We start from the raw sequence: 21,821 nt of genomic DNA, 5'->3' as shown, positions 1-21,821 counted from the left end.
AACCCCTCACATTTTGTGGCCGTGTCAGAGAACTGTGCAACGTGTAAATCAGCCAGGACAGATAAACTCCAATTAAAGAGCAATGAGACACAGTATGTAAAAGGACTTCTCTTTGGGTCTTTAACTAATTTTATAGCCTGGAGCCAATATGCAGTAATCAGAACATGAAAAAGCTTTCTGTCCTCATGTTTGCATTGTTTGAGTCACAGCCACCTGCCTACAGATTTACACCAGTAGATCACAGACAATAACAGTAAAGACAGAAGTGCACTGGTTTATGACTTCAGCACTTTCAGTTTGAAGTCTTCCAGCACCAGTGAGTTTAAATTATGGTGGGAGACGTCCTTGGGATGTGAACATCTCATTTCACCATGCCGTACGCAACCACGTGCACACACACACACACACACACACACACACACACACACACACACACACACACACACACACAACTCATTTCGTTGGGGGGGGGGGGGGGGGGGGGGGGTCTCTGGGAGGCTGGACTCAGCAGAGCGTGACATAAGAATTATACATCTGGCAGCAGTAAACCTGCAAACTCTCTCTCTCTTTCACGGGTATGAGGCAGAACACTAACTTTTTGATGATCACTCTGAGAGGGAACTATTGTTATTATTGCTGTTTGATATTGATGTTTCTAACGAGCTTTGTGCGGATATGATGCTGTTGTTCCTCCTAGCAGGATGCACCATTTCCCTGTCAATCAGCATGATTGTGCAAAAATTAATGCACCGAATTTCTTGAAACTTCTCGAAGCATGGTCGAGCGTGGGTACAGAAAGCACCAGCTTAATTTTAGTGCTTTCTCCAATTATTTTTTTTAAACCGCAAGACAGGGCATTAGCAGAGCCTGAGAGCTTCTAGTTTTATGACTTTGCACATACAGCTGAAGCAGCTTTCTGGGCATCTTAAGATAACAAAAAAGAAGCATTTTAAGCATTTTAAGTGCTTTCCTTTGCTTCAATGGCATTACTACAACAAGCAAAAAACATACTGAAATGAAAAAAAAAACATATTTCTTTTATAAATATAAATTATATAGAGTCACAAGAAAAATCGAAGCCTGCACCTTTTGAAGATATAAATATAATAAACCTTTATGAACACATAACATATATGGTGGGGATATATTTCAGTATACACGAAAGGAGCCTGGAGGCACCGTTTAAACGAACTTATGCTCCAATTTGTTAAATGGCTCATTTAAATCAGTCTGCCTGCGTGTAAAAAAAAAAAAAAACAGGAAAAAATGGTGGCTGACATCCAAAAATATCTAATAACTTTCATCTATAATCACACGTGGATGGGACAGAAGTCACAGCATCCCAACTGAACCGAGTAAACTCCTCATCCTCATCCCAGCTGCGCCCCACTGCCAGATTATAATAAACACCTGCCGACACGCCCACCCGCCGTTTCCCAGCTTCCCTATTGGTTTTCATTTTAGATATTCAACAAGCTGCGCGGAGATTGGCTCAAATCTCGTACAAGCGATTTCATAAAGCAAATCTTTTGGAAGTTGTGTAAAGGGAATAAGTGGGGAAAAACCCTTGAGATAAAGGCTGTTTAGCTCTCTCTCTCTTTCGCTCTCTCTCACCGTCCCTGGTGTCAGTTCGCTGGAGGATTTTGTCGGAGTTTCCCGAGCGTCTCTGCATCTGTGAGTACCTGAGTCTGCCCGCTGCTGAAGCTGCCGTCTTCCGCTGGGTTCAGGATCGTTGTGGCGCTCAGCTGGGATCTGCTGCGCAAAGACGCGAAAGAAAGTTGACGATTTGAACGTAACTTTCAGAGCAAAACCTCAACCCAGACAGAGACGCTTGTTATCAATAATGCTGTTAAACGGTCATCCCCTTTGGTTACAGTAGCTGTCACGGATTAAATGATGCTCATAGTTTTAAAAACGCCGATGTGCAGGTAGTTAAATGACAGCAGGTTTGTTTTGTAAATGGACTTATCATTACCGAGGTGGAGTGCGCTTATTTTTTAACTTTTCTCATTTTTAAAAGAAGTATTTTTATTTGATAGATAGATAGATAGATAGAATAAAAACTACTAAACGTTGTTTAAATGATTATGTGGTGGTTTAAACTACTCATATGATGTGTTTTGTGAGTCAAATGAACAATAAATGAACAATAATCCTTGCTGGATTTATTGTTGCCTTATATTAAGTGGTAAATGATAGACGAACAAGAGCTTGTCATTAATGTCAGGTGTTGATTGAAGTGTAATTCACTGTGACTGGTAGAGTGCTTTGTGTGTGTATGCGTGTATGTGTGTGTGTGTGTGTGTGTGTGTGTTCTGCAGTGAGGGTGTCCTTCACAGAAAAGAGCTTCTGCAAAAGTGTGTTTGAAAGTGAAGATGTTGCTGGCTCTTTGTCGCAGTGTTATCAGGATCAGAGCTGAGCACGAATTCTTCAGAAAGCACATGCTGATGTTGCACGCTGTGGTAATGACCTCTTAATGCCAACATAAATAACCACATCGAAAGCATTTCTCTGCTCTGAAACGACTATTCGTTTCCTGGGCCGTTTCATTGTCTTTGAATGGTTTACAGGAGATTACTTTGCTTGATGTTCCCTTGTTTGGGCGGTGACCTCGGCAGATGTTATATCATCGAACCCAGATGAGGGCAAAAATGGTTTGTGGATATGTGCTTGCAGAAAAGTCCAACTTTGCTTGACAGCTGAAGAAGGATGTCTTGGTTCTTACTGCAGTGAATCTGTGGCGAAGAGACTTCATGTCCTTGGCTGGATAATATAGTACCTCATGATTTTATCAAACTGAAAAGTCTCCAGTGATTTCATGCACTCATCTGTCCTATCACCAATCCTCTTTCATGTCGCTATTACTTTGTGTGGGTGACTTATAAGGGATACCAAAGTTTTTTTTTCCTTTTGTCTTTTTCAGGCTGGTGTTCAACTGAAATATGAATATAACCTTGTATGCATGGCTATTAAAGTTAACCTGTCCACCTTTCTAGTAGAAGCTGCATCATTTACACGTTGTTATCTTGTCCTCTAATTGGCTGATTTGCAGTTCATTTAAAAAGATCTAAAGAGACTGTGTGCTGTTCCATAACACTTAGTTTTTTGACTTTCCACGTTTCCGTTTCCTTTTCTTTTTAATTTATAGCCCACTCCCCCTATCTAATATGGAGTTTATTAGCAAGTCTGTAAAGTCCCTTTCTCTAGTGTGGAACTGGCCAGCTCATTTGTCATCACATCCTGCTCTAATGGGGAGAAACTGCCTCATCTTGAGCTCCCAGTGTTGTTAATTAACCCTTCTTGCTAACAGGCACAGTCCACATTACTACCGGCTCTTCTGCCGGCGTTATCGCTGCGCTGCCTGCCCAGGGAGTTAGCGTTGGCCCCGGCCATATTTCTGCAGGTGTCAGCAGAGGTGCTTCCTCTCCTGCTTTTTGTGCTTTTGAGAGTATTACTCAAGCAGCACTGTGGTTTTATCTTAAATTGAATTGTTGAGGGAGATGTTAAAGAGCCATACATCACCTGGACACTCAGCAGAAAGGGAGAATCTGCAGCAGTATAGATGGGAGCGTCTCAGCGGCATTACAGATGGAATGACGGAGGACATGTTCATAAATCCACAGGCAGAGAAAATCAAGTTGTCAGCCTTTAGAATGCCACTTAAATGTGTGCACGTGTGTGTCTGTGTGTGTGTGATGTTTTGCAGGGCTGTTGCTGATGAGCTTCTTATTTCAGCGTTAAGAAGGTGACCCTTCTCTTTGCCAATTCCTCTTTGCTTCTTTTCAGCCTGAGCGTCAGAAACTCCACCTCACCTTTACCTGCCTGCAATTCACAACTCGAATTGGATCAATGTTCACCTTTTATCTGCTTACCACTTAAAGGACAATAATACATCACTGAGTCCTTTTATCCAAACAGAAAAAAAATCTTTTCCATTTTAGTGTTGGTCCTTGTCTCTAAGGAAACAACACCTCAGGTCTGTTATAACAGGTCGTATTGGTTTCCTCTGTACTCACTTGGCCTCTGGCTAATGCCTTCGCTCCATGTATGGATTTTCTGTCTTGTAATTCCTCAGCCTGTCTGCATGTGATGGGTTGTTCAGATCTAACCCTGCAGAATGCCGCTGATTGCAGTGGTATATCCTCATCTTTATGTCTGAGTATAGCAGGAAGCTTTGCCAGCAATGTTTGCCTTATGATGGATTTGGAGAACTAGCAAAAAAAAAGTGGGGGGATGTGTTGCAGTTGCAGATGAATGACTCATATTTTTTTATGGGATTCTCATTACACATCAACTAGAAGGTCACGTGTGCAGTAGTTCAGGTGAATAGCGTTGTGGATTGGATGAATGGTAATTTTGCTGTTCAGACTGTATATGTCTGTACAACGTCCGTTGGCGTTATTCAGCACTTGAATTCTTTAAAACAAAAGTCATGTTGCAAATAGTGTGTTTCGCCCTTCAGGTAAGGATGTTGTTGTGGCTGGTTTTGTTCCTGCCCGCCCTCTCGGTGGCTCAGAGGTCAGAGCCCGTGTTCTCAGCTATAACCAAGACCGTCCTTCCTCCAGACTACGACAACAACCCCACCCAGCTCAACTATGGCGTGGCTGTCACTGATGTGGACGGGGATGGAGACCTGGAGATATTTGTAGCTGGGTGAGGAGCGTGCAGAGAAAGCTGGACTTACCATCACCATAAAAAACCCCTAAATCCCTTAAGTTTCCCTCCCACTAGTCTAACTCTTAAGCTTAAATAAAAGCACAACTTCCAAAAGATAAAGGTTAAAGACAAAGGCAAAAAAAGCTAAAAGATAAGAGATGCTAAGGCCACCCTGGGGCTCAGTCAACTGATGAAAAATGGATATGATCGAAAAGAGTGCCAGTGATGGGAACAGCTTTACAAGACTGCCTCAATCCAGCAATGACTGAGCATGAATACATTTCCCAGTGCTTAACAGGAAATAGATGAACCAAAAATGACCCTGCTTAATAGATGTAATTTAGGTAAAACATCCTATTCAGCAGGTATCCTGGACGGGAGCTCATCCCAAAACCTCATAGAGGATGTAATTTAATTTACAATTAAAAGAATCTTCAGATGAATTACTTTTATATACATTACACTGACAGTGCCGACCTTCTCTAATATACTTTGGTGACAACCAAGAAAGCTTTTGTAGTGTATATCCAAACATTTTAGACTATATTTTTTTAAGTATTTAGGCAAATTTAGATTTTGATTTCAAACTGAATGTTAGCAAAATGCACTGTCAAGAGTAAGTTTACAACATTTCTTGCAAACTGGCATAAAAAACATCAGAGGCTTGGATTCTAAATCAAAACCATGAGTAGAGATTACACTGTTGAAAAAAAATGTGTGCAATCAAAATTATCCATGGTTCTGTTTTACACCTCTCACTGATTTGCTCCCCACTGCAATGGCACCTGAGGCTTATGGGTAGGGCTGCCACGATTTGTCGACTAGTCACGATTACGTCGACTATCAAAATCGTCGACGACTGATTTAATAGTCGAAGCGTCGTTTGAAGCTTTGTAAGATCACAAAAGACGCAGGAATAAGTGGCAGGATTTAAGAGTGTAATAACGGACTGAAACAGAAGATGGCAGCATTGCATATACAAGGATGCCAGCTGCCGTTAAACCCCGAAGAAGAAGAAGAAGCAGCTGTGTCCCAGAATTCATAGCGCGGCCCAGCGCAGTTTCCAACAATGGCGGCAGCTAGTTAGTTTTAATGTTACTCTTATTATTCTTTCTGGGTCACAAAATAAACGTTTAACATATTTTCAGGCGAGAATGTAGCTGTGTAAACCTCAAATATCTGCTCAGTTTATCAGGACACCACATATTTTCAAAAGCGCTCCGACGTTTTCGGAGACATCTGTTACCCACTAGCTCGTTAGCGAGCCGGGGGCTAGGCTCACTAGCGCCGCGAGAACACCGGACTCCCGGCAAATCGTTTTCAAACCCACCGCCGTCTTTTGCTACTCAGGTTAAATATATATGAGTCACTTAGATAACTTAAAATGTTATTGTTTGGCTTTTTTTTTTAGTATTTTATTTGTTCCTGAGTAAATCAGTTTGTCTGAGATTAAAGTTATAGTTTTTACACAGCTGAATAAACTCAAGGAGACAACTGATTATCAGAAGTGTGAGATGCTCCAGAATATACCCCAGTGTCCTGGGGTATATTCTGGAGCATATTCTGGGGTATATTTTAGATAGCAAGGAGTTTATTAAACTTCACCGAAACAATCTGCAAATTTCATTAAAATTTAATAAACTATCATCTTGTCTTTATTTTTAGTTAGCACAGACCTTAAACACTTAAAGCTGTAAGCTAATGATAGTTATATAAGAGCAGATGCTGCTGGTGCAATAAGCTGTAGTTTTACGTCCAATGGATGATGATCTGATTAGTCGACTAATCGCAAAAATAATCGGTGACTAGTCGACTATCAAAATAATCGTTTGTGGCAGCCCTACTTATGGGTAAACAAAATTCATGAGCTCCAATGTGACAAGCATAAGATCTCAGTGAAACGTCTCCATAATATAAACCTAAAGGGCTTCTGTGTCCGGTAAACTAAGGACTACATGACTGACTCATCCTGGACTTACATGCCATAAAATCCAAATTATGAAAATACATGAGTGACGTTATTACGCAATAAACAGAATTCGTTTGCATGTAACAGATATTTTTAAGAGGCAAAAAATAGACATTAAGGTCAAAATGATTTGCTATAAGTAAAAATAAATAAATAAAATGTGAATCTAAAAATTTTGCTTGCCAATCAATCTCTCTGATCAAATCTGCAACTACAGAATAGAAGAGAGATGCAGGAGTCCAGCTGTCATCAAAGTCTTTATAAAGTTAAACTTCAAACTAAACCAGCAAGCAAATGTTGCTTTCAGCATGTTCAGCCAGCACTTGCTAAAGCTCATAAACTGTAAAACAAGAATGTCATACTGTCAGTCATGTGCATTATAACAGCGTGCTATTTTTGCCCGTGACAGCTACAACGGCCCGAACCTGGTGCTAAAGTACGACAAACAGAGGAAAAGGCTTGTCAACATCGCTGTTGACAACCGTAGCTCCCCGTTCTATGCCCTGAGAGACCGTCAAGGCAACGCCATCGGAGTGACAGCTTGTGACATCGATGGAGATGGACGGGAAGAGATTTATGTCCTCAACACCAATAACGCCTTCTCTGGTACAGTGCGAGCTGATACACTTTTGGAAAACTACAAAGGCACACATAGGGCTTTCTTTCTTTTTTTTCCTTTTACACAGAGACAAAGGAGGAGAATCGGTATGCAGATATTAAGCTTATCTCAGCTGAGTCTTCAGCAGATAACAGATAAGCTTTGCGCTGCTATTAATCTGTGAGAAACCCAGAGATCAGACTGCCAAAACTGCAACACCTCACGTCTGTCATTTTTCTTAAACTCCTTTATCACTTTGCTCACTTCCAGCCACAGGAGCCTGTTTTCACTCACCCACAGTTTTTGCATTACACAATGCCTCTTTTCTCCACGCAGTCTTTGTCTTTCCTGAACCTTTTCTCTCTCTGCATCAAGGTCGGGCAACATACTCTGACAAGCTGTTTAAGTTCCGTAATGGGCGCTTTGAAGATCTGCTGAGCGATGATATTAACGAACACAGAGACGTAGCCAACCCTATGGCTGGGCGCTCAGTGGCCTGTGTGGACAGAAAGGTACTTCTCATACAAACACACACACACACATCAAGTGCACTATATGCAGATCTGCACCGTACGCACACTCCCTAGAGTGTCTTCTCCGTACATGCACGGGTGCTTCTGTTTGTTTACCAGTGATAACTCATGCCCTGCCTACGCCGCCCTTCTCAGCATGTGCTATGACAGTTCATTTGGGGGGAATGGTGTGCCATTTTCTCTCTTCTGTCCATCGCACCAGTGTAATTACAGAAGCCAGGGCTCGTTTGTTTTATAGAACATCGTACGAGGGGAGGAGTGATGACTGCACACTACTGCTTTCTGCCCGTAGCATTTTTTTCCCCTCTTTCACTCAGTCCCTTCTCCATTGTTTCCACTTTTATTTTTTAGTCCCTTTTCTCTCACTGACTGACACGCTCACCCTCTTTCTTTGTCTCTTATCTCACACCCACGCATGCAATTCTCACTTCCAATCAGGGACGGGCTAAAGAAGGTAATAGCGGGAAGAGGAAAGTAAAGACTACAATAGATTTTTTTAACCACTGTCCCATCACACTGAGCACTGATAAGTTGTGCTGCTGCCAAACCGATTGGAAAGATATCTGCTTTTAAATGGCACGATTCTTTTGGAAGGAGCCAAAACCCCGATGTGTGCTTTTGCATGTCAGTTCCAGCTGACCAGCAGAGAGAGAACATGTTTTCCTGTTGCTGAACAGGTTTTATTAGAACATATTAAAAGAAACAGCTGCAGAACGTTGCACAGGCCAAAAGCAAAGCATGCTTTATAGTCAGCTGGGTAGCTAATGCTTTCGATGTTGTTTACTCATAAATAAAGTGTTATCTTTAAGAGAAAAAGATCGATTTACCACCCGACCGTTTCGTCCCTACCCGGTCTCCTTGAAAGTGACATCCCATCATCATTCTAACACAAACTGATGAAGGTGACATATTGAAGGGCCTCACATTGAACTGATAGATTGGTTCACTAAAACTTTAAACTGGCAGGCATGAAAAAATAAACGACTTTTAAAAGCCAGAATAATTAAAAAATTGTTCAAATGAAGCTCAGTGAAAAAGTACAAGATGCAGTTCTTGACAATAAAAGAATAAAAATGCTGCAGTAGCGGCAAGTTAGCTTATTCATACTTCTTGATTGATGTAAAGGGTGTGCAGTCCTTGGACCAACATGCACTGCAGGCATGTATAGCGCGCTATTCACAATGCCAATCCCAGTGACAGAAATTAGCCTTGGGTGAAGACTTATTGAAAAACCGTTGACTTTTAAGTTGGTTAAGTAACTTCCAGTTGCCTTTAGCTCTTTCATTGTAATTCATTTTCATGTTTGGCAGCTTCGGAGCGTGCTTGCGTGTCCGGCATGCGGTGTGTGCGCGACGCACTGCTCCCACAGCATGTGACACTAAATGACATTTATATCAACCAGACTCATTTACCTTCCTTGCATTGTAAAGATACAATATGGTGTAACAGAAATAGTGAAATTGCGTGTGTGCATTTGTTTGCATATGTGCATGTGTTTCTGTTGATTGAAATATGTTAGGCCTGGTGGGAAAGCTCATTGGAATCGAGTGTGTAGTCTATTAGTGTGGTTCCGTCTGTGATTTTGTGTCTGCAGGGACTCTGACTGATAATGGAGTGTGAAATTAATCTCCAAAGGGAGGCAGAGCAAGGAGTAGGGAGAAAGGGCTAAGAATAAGGGGTACGGGGTAAGAAATGGGGGTAGGTGGAGCTGAAGATGACGAGAGGTTTGACTGGGAAAGTAAACAATATTAATAAGCATAGTAACTCCAGAATATTAATAATAAAAAAAGATGATCTAGACAGTGTTACAAATAACCTGTTTAATCCTATTTTTGTTTGATGAATACTCCAACGTGAGGGTCTGAAAGAGGTTGCATATTTCAAAACATTTGCTTTTTCAGTTGGCTTTAAGGAACTTTATAGTATTTCAGACATTTTTAAGCTGACTACAATTTTTCTGTCCTGTCCTGCAGTCTAGAGGTAGAACATAGATTTATATATTGAGCTTAGAGCCTCCACTCCCACTCAAAAGAGTAAAAGAAAATTGTGTTGATGATGCAATTGAAGAACTAATGAAATAAGAGAAAATGCAGCCAATCCTTAATATGGTCAAAGGAAAAGTAAATGTTTTTATATATGACATGAGCACCGTAGAGTCTGTTTTACTGACTACAGACATCTTAAAAAGCTCTTCAGGAAACACAGAAATGCAGAAATATAAAACATGTTTGTTTTTTTTAATTTACAGTTGCTTATAATTTCATGCGTAGCTATGAGTGCATTTGATCGGGTTGCAGCATATTCTTGATTTATATTAATAAAAATATGAATACACGTAAATCTTTATTTTTCTGCACAGGGTACAGGTCGTTATGCTATCTACATAGCAAACTACGCCAGTGGCAACGTGGGCCCTCATGCGCTCATAGAAATGGATGAGGCAGCGAGTGACCTTTCGCAGGGCGTCGTTGCCCTCTCCAATGTGGCAGAGCGGGCTGGAGTCAACAAATTCATTGGTGGGTATGAAGCACTGACTGGGGGTATTTGATATAGACGATTGCTTTAAGATCACCCAGCACTACTGGACCTTCAGTTTGATTTATACAGACATTTGCAGAAGGGGCATGTGCTTGTTGTACTCACAGAGGTTGAAATATAGGACTTCGCGACACACAGGGAAGCAGACGAGGGGCGAGTCAGAGGGGATTAGAGAAGTGCCAGGCGAGAAAGAGAAAAAGGGCTTGAGAGAAAGAAGAAGAAAGAGGATGTAAAGGCTCTTTTGGCGCTGTCAGCTATTTACTCCAGCCAAAGTCACAGGGAATCAAAGGCAAAGGGCGGCAAACACATATATCAAACCTATTCTAACCATGAAATTCAGCTGTTAATCTTGGCATCTAAATCAAATTAAATAGTTTCCGTTTTAGTAAGACAGTAATTGAGAAAATTCATGGATGGCATTAATTATATTTTAGCATTAATTGTTTGGATTAAAGGGTTTTCACATACTGGCAGAATAATCATTACAGGAACATAAAACATTGTATTTGGCAAATCAACTCCCTGTTTTCATTAAAAATGTTGCTTAGAACTGTTTTTGGAAACAAAATGAATATTTCACTGAAATGATGTTGAAATGTGTCACTACAGCCCGCGTCATCACGTGGATCAATTTAGGTCTGTGATATATAGAAGAACAGAACAGTAAATGCAAAAAATGTTACCATGATTAATTTCTTCATAATAGAGACTGTCATGATGAAAAAAAATGCTGCCCCTGTGATAATTTATTATAATCACTGAAAAGTCCTTGTTCTGGTGAGTTTTGGAAATACGAGGTGACTTTGTATGTGAGCGCCCCGGCATGAATCTTCATCATCTATGGATTTTTTTTTCACGTGCAGGATATCATCTGATCCACCAGGGGGGAAGATGAGCTTGCTCACATTTGCTGTGAATGATGTACGATAGATGGCTTTGTCATCAAACTGCCGTTAATCAGAGGAGAGGGACAGTCGGTGAAGTTGTATATCTAATGGTTACATATCTCCAGAGAGACATTAGTGGTTTATGGCCGTAGGGGTTGAGTGGTATTTGTCTGGGTTGATGGAGCGGGCCAGTAAATCAGCAGCGAGTCATGACTTGCAGCAGTGACTTTGCATACTGGAAGGACAATCAAAGCCCTTTCAACTCCATAATTAAACTCTGCTGGTCTGAGATGAAGCACTACATTTTACAGAATGTCACTGGAGAATCCTGGGGTGATGCTAAAAGTGTACCTTCAAGTGTAACAGTTACAAAAATCACTACATAAGGAGAAAATTACTGTTTGCTTTTGGTTAATGCAAAAGATTCTTTGTGTTTTTGCATTTCTTGTTGTGCTTAGGTGTGTTTACCTGTGTTTGTGTGTATGTAACCCATCAGAGTCAGTGTCTGTGTCAGCAGAAAGAGCTGCCCTACTCAGAGGAAATGACCTGGAAAGACAGTAATAATCTCTTCCCTTTCACTTTTGTTAAGGCGGTGATCTCTCTCCCTCTGCTCTCTCTGTTGTTCCTCATATCCTGCTTCATTTTTTTCCTCCCAAATGTTGTGCTAGCCCTCTTCTGAGCTGCCTAATTCTCCCACCGCTGTGTGTCTTGTTCCCTTGTCTTTCTCTGTGCAGGAGGAAGAGGTGTCGTGGTGGGGCCCATTGTCAGTCAGACTCTGTCTGATGTGTTTTGCGACAATGAGTACGGTCCAAACTTCTTGTTCAGGAACAATGGCGATGGAACTTTCACGGATGTGGCACAGCAGGCTGGTGAGATGATCACGTGCAGTTTACCAGATCATAGCCTGGGAGATCAGTTATTTCTTCACACATCAATCATCCTGTGAAAAACAATAAACGCGAGAGGCATTGTTGTATAGAATAAATATCAGTCGTGCATGATTCCTAAAATATTTCAACCTAATTAATATAAAAATCTAAGTTTGTTAAACCATATATTTTAATATTGTGGCTTTTAACGATTAATTAGCTGTCAACTGCAATGAAACCTCACAGAATGAGAAAGCAATAAATTAAGTTTATTAAAAAAATAAATAAATCAAGATGATTTAAATGCACTATAGTAATAATAACTGGTGAGGCCTCCTTTTCTGTAATGACTCATTGTGATAAAGTATGTGTTTGATCGCTGCAGGTGAAGCGCAAAGCCATCAGCTTATCAGAGAAGCTGTTTTTTTTACCGTCATCTCATGATGACAAGAAAGTGATTGCCATGAATTCAGTGATTGATTTTAAACATTAGAAATGTAGCACTTCATCGTTTTTATGTCACCAGTTTGTTGTTTAATAAATCAGACACTGAAGTGCTGTATTGTACCCAATGACACAGTTCCAGCAGCAGCACTGGTCAGGGTTACCTGGTTTTGAAAATATTGATGGCAGATGATGGAAACAGATTGGGAACATCTCGAATCTTTTTAGGTGTAGAAGACCCCATGCAGCACGGCAGAGGGGTGGCTCTTGCAGACTTCAACCGTGACGGTAAGACGGACATCGTCTACGGGAACTGGAACGGACCTCATCGGTTGTACATGCAGCTCAGTAACCGCAAGCAAAAGTTTAAGGTGGGCCCGGATTTGATGCTATCAGCTCAGTTAGCATCAAACCGACACGACTGCCAGATACCTTATAAAGACCTACTTCAAATGATCACATATGATAAATGGAAGCATGGGCATTCTCACATTTCCACACATTCCACTCCACATGTGATCTGCTGAGGAAAGTGTGCTCAAAAGTTGCAGTGCTTGTGATTTCACTGCAATAACCGATTGAATAATATGATTTTACTTAGTGAAGGACCCAAAAAGCCCATTCAGATTGTCACTGTCAACTCTAGAGAGTTTCAGAGAGAGGTTGTTGTTCTTCTGTCTAATGAACAAGGAGCACAAATAAAACAAATCAGACCTGTTATCACTGTGAATCAAAGGACTATCAATCCAAATGGTTGGCGAGTGAATTAACACTACTCAGTGGCTGCCCACTTTGCGTTTGAGTGGTATTTAAAGACGCAAGGTTAGTGATTTACTCAATCAATGACTCTACAGACAGCGTGTGCAAGGCAGCCAGCAGCACGCATCTGTTTGGGTACTAAGTTTTAGAGTGGCGAAGTCAGAGACAGGCCCTGCTGCATAAATCTGTAGAGGATTCGGGCTCGGTGATCTATCTGCCACCACCTGCACTCGCATCTTTTACCTAGGAGATAAATGTCACCCAAGACATCTTTATAGGGGTCGAGTAAGGGGTTAATGTGTGATGCTTTGCCCAGAGATAGTTCCATCAGCATGACACACACACACACACACACTGAGACACTCAAACCCTGTTACGCCTATACGTGCAAAAACACAAAAGACAAATTGAATTAGCCTGACAATGTTTTTTTTTGAACCAAGATTGTTAAATCACAACCCCAAAACATATTTAAGACGCCCTTCGCCCACACAAGCTGACACTCCTACTAGCCGTGTTGACCTTTGGCATGCATAATGAAGCTGTTGTATCACTTCAGTAAACCACCAATTAAATTGGGCTGAACCAGCAGCTGGCCTGGGCAGTGGAAAGTGCCGATTAGGCCCGTTTGTGCTTTAATTAAAATCTGTTGCAGAGGGTTTCCTTGGAATAGGTTTAACATACACTTGTGCTCACACATACACATAATGAATATATATTTAAAAAGAAGAAAGGTTTTAGTAGAAGTTCTCTTGGAGTTCTTTTGCATTCAGTAATCTGAAATAAAAATTGGTCAGTGTAAGGAAATTTAGTCATTTTACTATTTATTTCTAATTAACTCCATGCAGATTATATCTTTAGAAGCCCTGTATTAGTTCTGGGGAGAGCCCTTTTTGTTCCTGAAGGCACTTTTATTCATGCGCCTACTGTCTTCGGCACTTATTACGGAGCTGTCCCTGCTTTCCTCACTCTTGGCCTCAGCTGGCCATCCCCTCTCCTTCACCTGAGAAGCAGAAGGTCACTGTGGGCGGCCCCCACCCCTGCAGCTTTATGAGCCTTATAATTAAAACAGGGAGTAAATACTGGGGGGAGTGAAGGGCTGCTCTATAACTCTTTCCCGACTTATCACTGTGTCACTGAAGCGGGGAGATATCTGTTACTTTCTCATGCAAAAACTCTTCTGCTGCAGACTTTTTTCGGAGGTGGGGCACGAGGGCTGCTGTCGACTTGCCCCATGCCAGAGGATGTAAAAAGAGCCCAGACACAAGCACTGGACGCTGATTGACATGTTTTTATTTTGAAGGAGGTTGAACCTTGAGGTTATGAAACGGTCTTTCGAGCGAGTGCATCAGGTCACATAACATTGAACAAAATGGACTAAGGAACCACGAGATGTAATCACAGCAGGTTCATGTAAAAACAAGTTCATGTAAAATTACACATCCTTCCAATGTTTTTACCTCGAAAACCTCTTCTGCTTATACAAAGTTACTCTGGTGTTCTCATATCTAGACAGTTGAAGGAAAGGAAAACCCTTTAACCCTGATTAGTCAGTGGAATTGAGCAACTTTTTTGAATCCACTACTAGGCCAGGGCCTGTCTTTGTGGAGTTTGCATGTACCCTGGCTTCCTTCCAAAGTCAAAAGAAATGCAGTTAGTGGGGTTAGGTTAACTGGTGATTCTAAATTACCCATAAATATGTAAATGTGAGTGCAAATGGTTGTCTCTCTCTATGTGCTAGCCCTGTGGTTGACTGGCGACCTGTCCACCAGGGTGTACTTTGCCTCAACACTCTTGCATGGGTTGGACTCAACTGCAGTAAATAAGTTGATTTATTATTAATTAATAAAATTGGTCCAACTCAAGTACATTAAGTCTGAATAACAGAATTTTGAGAACAGAACTGAGATCAGCTGCTACAGGCTATATAATATATTATTTGTAAAAATTAGAATGTTATAACTATAAATACGGAAAAAGCTATATAAATCCTGATAATTCTGGTACCCTGGGCAGTTTATCTAGTAAGTTTCATCCAGATTCATCCAAATAGTTAAAATGCAGTATCCAGCATCCAGTTTCATCCAAATAATTGAAAGGCATTCAACTTATGCATGCATTGTGCTTCTGTAAATGCATGCATGTGTTTCAGTGATGTTACCTTTTTCCCCAGGACATAGCATCCCAGAAGTTTTCCATGCCCTCCCCGGTTCGAACTGTTGTCGCTGCAGATTTTGACAATGACAACGAGTTGGAGGTGTTCTTCAATAACATCGCTTACAGAGGCCCCTCCGCCAACAGACTCTTTAGGTACTCGCACCAACACTGTCAGATTTTGTTCAAGTATGACAGTAAGTTTTTAACATCACTTTGATGAGAAGCTTAATCGAATACTCTTGTGTCTTGATTTAATATTCTAAAGCCGAGCATGGAAGCTGAGAAGAATTTAAAATTCCCAGCCAAGGATACTTATCTAGTCTGGCATCCCGCCTCCTCCTCCACACATGAATGAATCTTTCATTAAGACAGTTTTAGGTCTCTTTTTGGCTCGTGGTTTGGCTTCCTCTCTTGATAATATTAATGAACTCAGCTCTTAAAATGTAATATATGATACATATTAATTGTTAGGACTTAATAGTAGAATGAACCCATCTTCCTGAATAAAAATCTGATCTGGCATATTTATCTGAACAGGATGCAGAACTCATGATGAACGTTGCCAGGAGATGTTGGGTTAATTTATTCTGAATATCAATAATCAGTTTGAGCTCCACAGATTTCCTGGAGCTGAATATTCCTGCACACCAGGTCATCGAAGGAAAATTTGTCTTTCTGGGCATGGTCTGACAGGGGTCACAGCTCCATGGCCTGTGGCTCTGCCATTGTCTGCTCCGAAGATGAATCAGCTTTTTTCAAACTCTATTCTCTGGCACTGAAATAAAAACAAGCCCAAACTAATTAATTCAACACAACGAATCAATATTTAGCTTAGCTGAAGTGTTTAATAGTCAGGATCAGCAGATTAGTGTACCAAGATAGCTAATTATTTTAAGGAAAGCAGGTTCATGGTGGGTGATAATGTGCATATGTTTAACAAAGGATACAGGTTTGTAAACTCAATACATTTTCACCAATGTGCTTCACAGAGATATGACAAATTACGAATTGATAATAATTAATTCATACAAATCAGTAATTATGTAAGTTTGGAAATATCTAATTTTCTTCTTGTCTTCTGGTTGTTGTATTTGTGTTTGCTGAGATTTATGTGCATTATTTATGTTAGTTTCCTGTGTTATGTGTAGTAATATGCACTATATCTTCTGATTAGGAGACTGCAGGTCACTGTAAAGTTTTCCACTACAGTAATTGTCTATTCAAAATCTACTCATAATAGAATATTGTCAGTAGTCTGAGTGGTGCCTATTATATGTACTATGTACTAATTTATTGACAATATCACTACGGATATCAGCAATTGGAACAATTCGTTGTCTTTTTTATTAAATCAAGTATAAACTTATCATATTTTAATCTAATTGTGTAATTTATGCATTAAAGAGTTTCCAGTTTCCAGTTTAAAAACAACAAAACAAAACAGTGAATTGTAGCATAGTGACGAGTTTCAGAAAAGCCTTGTGTTATTTGGATCTTTCCTATACTGCAACCACATTTATAGCAGCTTAGAATTTTTGCAGTGATTTCAGGGTAATGTTTGTGGTACTACTTCAATAGGGTGAGCAGGAGAGAACATGGAGACCCCCAGATAGAAGAGCTGAATATCGGGGAGGCAGCAGAGCCTGAAGGACGAGGAACCGGTGAGCATGGCAGAAAAGATAGCTGTCATACAGCTCTATTAAAAATGATAAGCAGCACTACACCATATCTCCTCTGCTATTACAACATCAAACCTCTAGATGGCATTAGAGCTCCACTTAGAATCTGAGTTTCCTCATGCACTTTATTATAGGAAAAAATAGAATTGGTTCCACATTATTAGTTCAATGACTGTTGGATTATGTCCCTGCATGAGGATAATAAATGTTATGAGGAATGTATCCTCGAGTGTTTAGCCGCATCATTACTGTGATGAATCTCCAGGAGCGGTAGCCACAGACTTTGATGGGGATGGGCGCCTGGAACTGCTGGTGTCTCACGGTGAAAGTGCAGCACAGCCTCTCTCTGTCTACAAAGTCAACCAGGTGAGTGATTGTGAGACATGTGATACTCGATAAGTAGTGTGACATTAAGCCTTACTCCCTCTTTTTTTCCCCTTTTTCTGCCTTTTTCTTAGGGCAATGCAAACTCATGGCTGCGAGTGATTCCCCGGACAAAATTTGGCGCTTTTGCCAGGGGAGCTAAAGTGGTTGTATATACAAAAAAGAGTGGCCCACACACAAGAATAATTGATGGCGGCTCAGGGTACCTCTGTGAGATGGAGCCTGTTGCCCACTTTGGCCTCGGTAAGGAAATATCAGAAAATACACGCTTAACTTGTTTTATCTGATCCGCAGATGCAACATCTAATGTTAATTCACTCTGATATAAATTAATAAAAGCATTTCTTCATAGCTTGCTTCTCTTGTTCTCAAATTGGTTTCTGAGGTTTGAATGGGCGGTAAGACAGATAAACATTGCAGAGAGTAGCAGCAAGGAAGAAAACAAAAGCATGTGGAAAGCATTGTCTTAATACCTTCAGCCTGATTAGGCACCCACGGGAGCAAAAGTTCTCTGTGGGAGGGAGCTGATTGGGCAAAACATGAAGAGTGGAGGAGGACAGGTGCTGCAGATGGAAGCCAGCCATGGTTGTGAGGAACTAGCTCTATGTCTCTTTCTGACTGTCCTTCCCTAGGACAGTCAGCTGGTTACCATACAGGCCTGCTAGCCCACCCACCCACTACTCCTCCCTGGCTCTCCTCACTGACCCTGTTCAATATCAGGATTGTCCAAGCTCACATCACCTTTGGTGGCCCTCATAATACACTCAAGCAGCAAACTATCCAGACAATTGTGGCTTTAGTAGAGACCTCCATTCTCCAGGTTGAAAAGTGTCAGTACTCTTAGACATGTGAGATCTGTTCCCCACAACAAAATGAGACGGTGTCACGTGGGTGTAGAACAGGTGAAATATTCTTTGGCTCTCAGGCAGCACACCTGCTGAGTGGACTGTCTGTCTGGCAAGGTAACTCCAGATCTGTTTACATAAGAAATGCCACTTTAATTAAGGGCTACAGAGGGCCTCTGGAGAGGGGCTTTCTCTATGCCCAATGAAAACAGTTAATAGAGCGAAGAGGGGAGAGTGCTTGTACAACGTGAGCCAGTAAAAAAGAAAGGAAAGAGATAACCTCCAATATATAGAGGTTTCTCACGTTTCATCATGTGTACATTGCTCAAGAATTGTATCTTGTATTGGATGTGATACAACCAGTGGTTGGGAGGGAAAACCGTGTGATTGTAAATTGCTGTGGTTGTTACCTGGTTGCTGCAGGTGCCCATAATTTGCATGAAAGATGGGGATTTGTTTGCAGACATTTGCTAACTACTAGCTGTGCTGTAGTGAAACTTGGAAAAGTGCAATGCAGACTGGAAAATGGAGAACGTTCTCCTCCCAAGTAAAAGTGCCTCAGCTGACCTGTCAAAATGTGCAGCTTTTACTTTGAAGGTGAAAAGTCTCAGTTTCTGGTTTGTGTCACAGTTTGCACAGATTTACTACACCTTACTGGACAGTGTTTGCAGACAAGTTTGCATCTCCCATACAGACTATGGCCGACTAAGACAGGCTGCTAAGGGAGCAGTCTCTAGGCTTGTGTGACTGGGACTTTAGCAACAACCTTAGGCAACCACCTGCCAACTGGTTGGAGAATACAAATGTTTCCTTTGTGGACTGATGTCTTGACCATACATTGTCACCAAGATTGTTATCCATCTAAAACGACAGACAAGTTACTGCCATGTGGTTAGTCATGTGTCTGACAAACCTCAACACTGTAAGGTTCAGTGATCAGTGGTCTTATATTTCTGTATGCACTGTAACTACCTCAGATTCTACTTCCCTGAATAGGCAAGGATGTGGCCACCAGTGTGGAGGTGTTCTGGCCAGATGGTCGTTCAGTAGCCCGGGCCCTCGAGCCGTCAGAGATCAACTCAGTGCAGGAGATCCACTATCCAAGAGATGAGGAGGAAGTTACTCCTACTGTGGAAATAGAGGTACACAAGTGCTTCATAGTGGGTTTCAGCATGTTTTTTATTCTCAATAAACTAAATACTCATTTTGTCCGAATAACAAAGCTGCTACAAACACAACACCAACTTCAAGAAACAATCGACATCAAGTTGTTTATTGTAAATTGTTGGGATAGTGCAACAGTTTTACGGATCTTTCACAGGAGAGTTCATTAAAAATAATATTTCTTACTAATTGTCTCTTACAGTGTGGTCACGGGTTTGCTTTGAATGAGAATGGCCGCTGCACGGGTAAGCTGAGGCACTTTATCCACCTTCAAACTCTGTGCTTGTCTCTTTGTTTAAAAATCCTCACACACGTCAAGTGTCTTTGCCTTCCTCACTTCTCCCTGCCCTCAGATCAAGATGAGTGTACCCAGTTCCCCTCTGTGTGTCCCTCTGACCGCCCTGTCTGCACCAATACCTATGGTAGCTATAAGTGCCGCGCCAAGAGAAGATGCAACCAGGGCTTTGAGCCCAACGACGATGGGTCAGCCTGTGTGGGTGAGTGGTCCTGGCAGAGTCAGGGTATCCGGATTACCAAGATCGTTAGAACAAAAGAAGCACTACCAGAGAACGAGATGCATTAAGTCTTAATTACAGTGGTTTGGAATAAAAGGCTTAGAGGTGCTTACATTCCTCCAACCGTGTCCTCTCTCTGCACCCCACTGTCTTGCATGACTGACCCTCATGTGAATGAGCTGTCTTCCAACTACAAAGACACACATGTTGGCTAACATTTCCCTGCCCTTTGTTTCTCTCTCTTCTCGGCAGCCCAGGTGGCTTACTTTGGGGGAACGCGGTCTTCTGGGGAGCGCAAGTGCTCGGGCCTTATTTTCCGGCTGCTCCCCGTCTCTCTGCTACCACTCATCTCTACCCATCTCTATTCTGGACTGCTGTAGCTGTGACTGTTTTCTCCCCTTCCTAACTCTTTCCACTACTAAAAGTGGGTGTACAGAAACTCTTAGAACAAACTTTTAACAAAAAAAGAGAAATTCCTCTTCACCTTCTCCTCTATGGATCTATGCTATCTTTACCCATCAGCTATTTACAGTCTCGCCTCCTGGTCATCTGCTGCTTTGTGTCACCTCTTGGCTCCCGGCCCCCTCTGGACTATAAAGAAACATACAGGGAGCATGCTCGCTGGGAGCTACAGGGTTCAGAACTAACTGTGCCACACCCGCAGAGTCCTCACGTCATCACCTGGCACTTATCTTAGTGGGACCTGAAACAAGGCCAAGTCAATAAGAGGAGCTTCGGCATAGAAACCGCTGCGCATACAGCAAACAGATCTACTGGCTCCACAGACCACATTCATTACAGACACGCTGAGCCCCATCTGTATATCCAAAATGCCTCTATGGTAATCCTTACAATGTCACTCTCATTCTTATTATGCGCTTACTGGGATGCCGAGGAACACCAGGCCTCCAAACTGTATGTTTTGAGTGTGTATTAATGTGTTTGCGTGGCTGTGTGAGCCTCAGTGTACTGGGTCCAAAGAGGCAGTCGTGTTGGGGAACATATGCCAGACCATCTGTCTCCGATGGTTGGTTACATTTTGTTACACATGAATTATACAACAGCACAGAGAAGAAGGCAAACACATGTGTGTGTGTGTGTGTGTGTGTGTGTGTGCGTGCGTGCGTGCGTGCGTGCGTGCGTGCGTGCGTGCGTGCGAGCACAGGATGAGGCAGATTTTACATTTTTTGGAAAGTGTACTAAAACATATCACCGTAGGCATGTGCAAAGAACATGATGACAAAAGGAAAACACCTAAAACTGAACTGAACAGTGCACTTAATTTATGTTGGTGTTTCTCCTTCTGTTACACTGTGATTACAATCATGAACTCAACATGCAGTAAAAGCTGCTGTTCTTACATTTTAAAGTGTTCAAAATAAAGCAGCAGTCTTCAAGATTTCAGTCCTGACTGATTTGGGGACTCCTACAGGTCTTCTTTTGCAACCGGATATTTGTACGACATCACCGCCACAAGGAATCCATCATGCCAGTGCTCACAGCCACCGTCAGTTTGGAGCAGTTGGTATCGAGAAACTACTGAGACAAGCTTTGCGTGTTTTAGTTCTGACAGTAGATAGATGATTAATCCAAACAACTGCCGAGTATTTTTCGTAGCAACCACCTTCGAATGCATTTTAAGAGCAAAAATATTCAGTCACTGAATATTTTTATTCCTTTTACATTGGTTTTAGTGGTAGATAAAATCCTAGTTTGGGTTAAATTACACCCTGTCAAAAACAAGAACCGTGCCCTGCAGAGGCTTTGTGACAGAAAGCATTAAAGCAAACCTTCTACCTTTGATGTGGCAGCAGAAAATTCTCA

General features: G+C 41.6%; 1 protein-coding gene across 2 annotated transcripts; it reads left to right on the top strand.

Moving 5' to 3' along the window:
* Window positions 1–1,547: 1,547 nt before the first annotated feature.
* Window positions 1,548–21,705, top strand: crtac1b (cartilage acidic protein 1b). 2 transcript variants are annotated; one of them, XM_085427559.1, is made up of 15 exons: window positions 1,548–1,674; window positions 4,463–4,653; window positions 7,035–7,231; window positions 7,599–7,735; window positions 10,116–10,272; window positions 11,916–12,050; window positions 12,723–12,865; window positions 15,427–15,563; window positions 16,989–17,071; window positions 17,355–17,455; window positions 17,548–17,716; window positions 19,315–19,460; window positions 19,685–19,727; window positions 19,836–19,979; window positions 20,250–21,705. In XM_085427559.1, exons 2-15 carry the CDS (start codon window positions 4,469–4,471, stop codon window positions 20,375–20,377), a joined length of 1,905 nt encoding a protein of 634 aa, XP_085283685.1. In that variant the 5' UTR covers window positions 1,548–1,674; window positions 4,463–4,468; the 3' UTR covers window positions 20,378–21,705. The 2 variants fall into 2 exon arrangements, with proteins under 2 accessions (XP_085283685.1, XP_085283686.1); XM_085427560.1 differs by lacking the exon at window positions 1,548–1,674 and having other exon boundaries at window positions 4,469–4,653; window positions 11,916–12,096; window positions 12,697–12,865.
* Window positions 21,706–21,821: the final 116 nt, after the last annotated feature.

This window comes from Rhamphochromis longiceps, linkage group LG13 (genome assembly GCF_057381845.1).
Source record: "Rhamphochromis longiceps isolate RC_006_pf linkage group LG13, R_longiceps_female_GT1.1, whole genome shotgun sequence".
NCBI classification, from domain to species: Eukaryota; Metazoa; Chordata; class Actinopteri; order Cichliformes; family Cichlidae; genus Rhamphochromis; species Rhamphochromis longiceps.
This window is presented reverse-complemented; position numbering and strand designations above follow the sequence as displayed.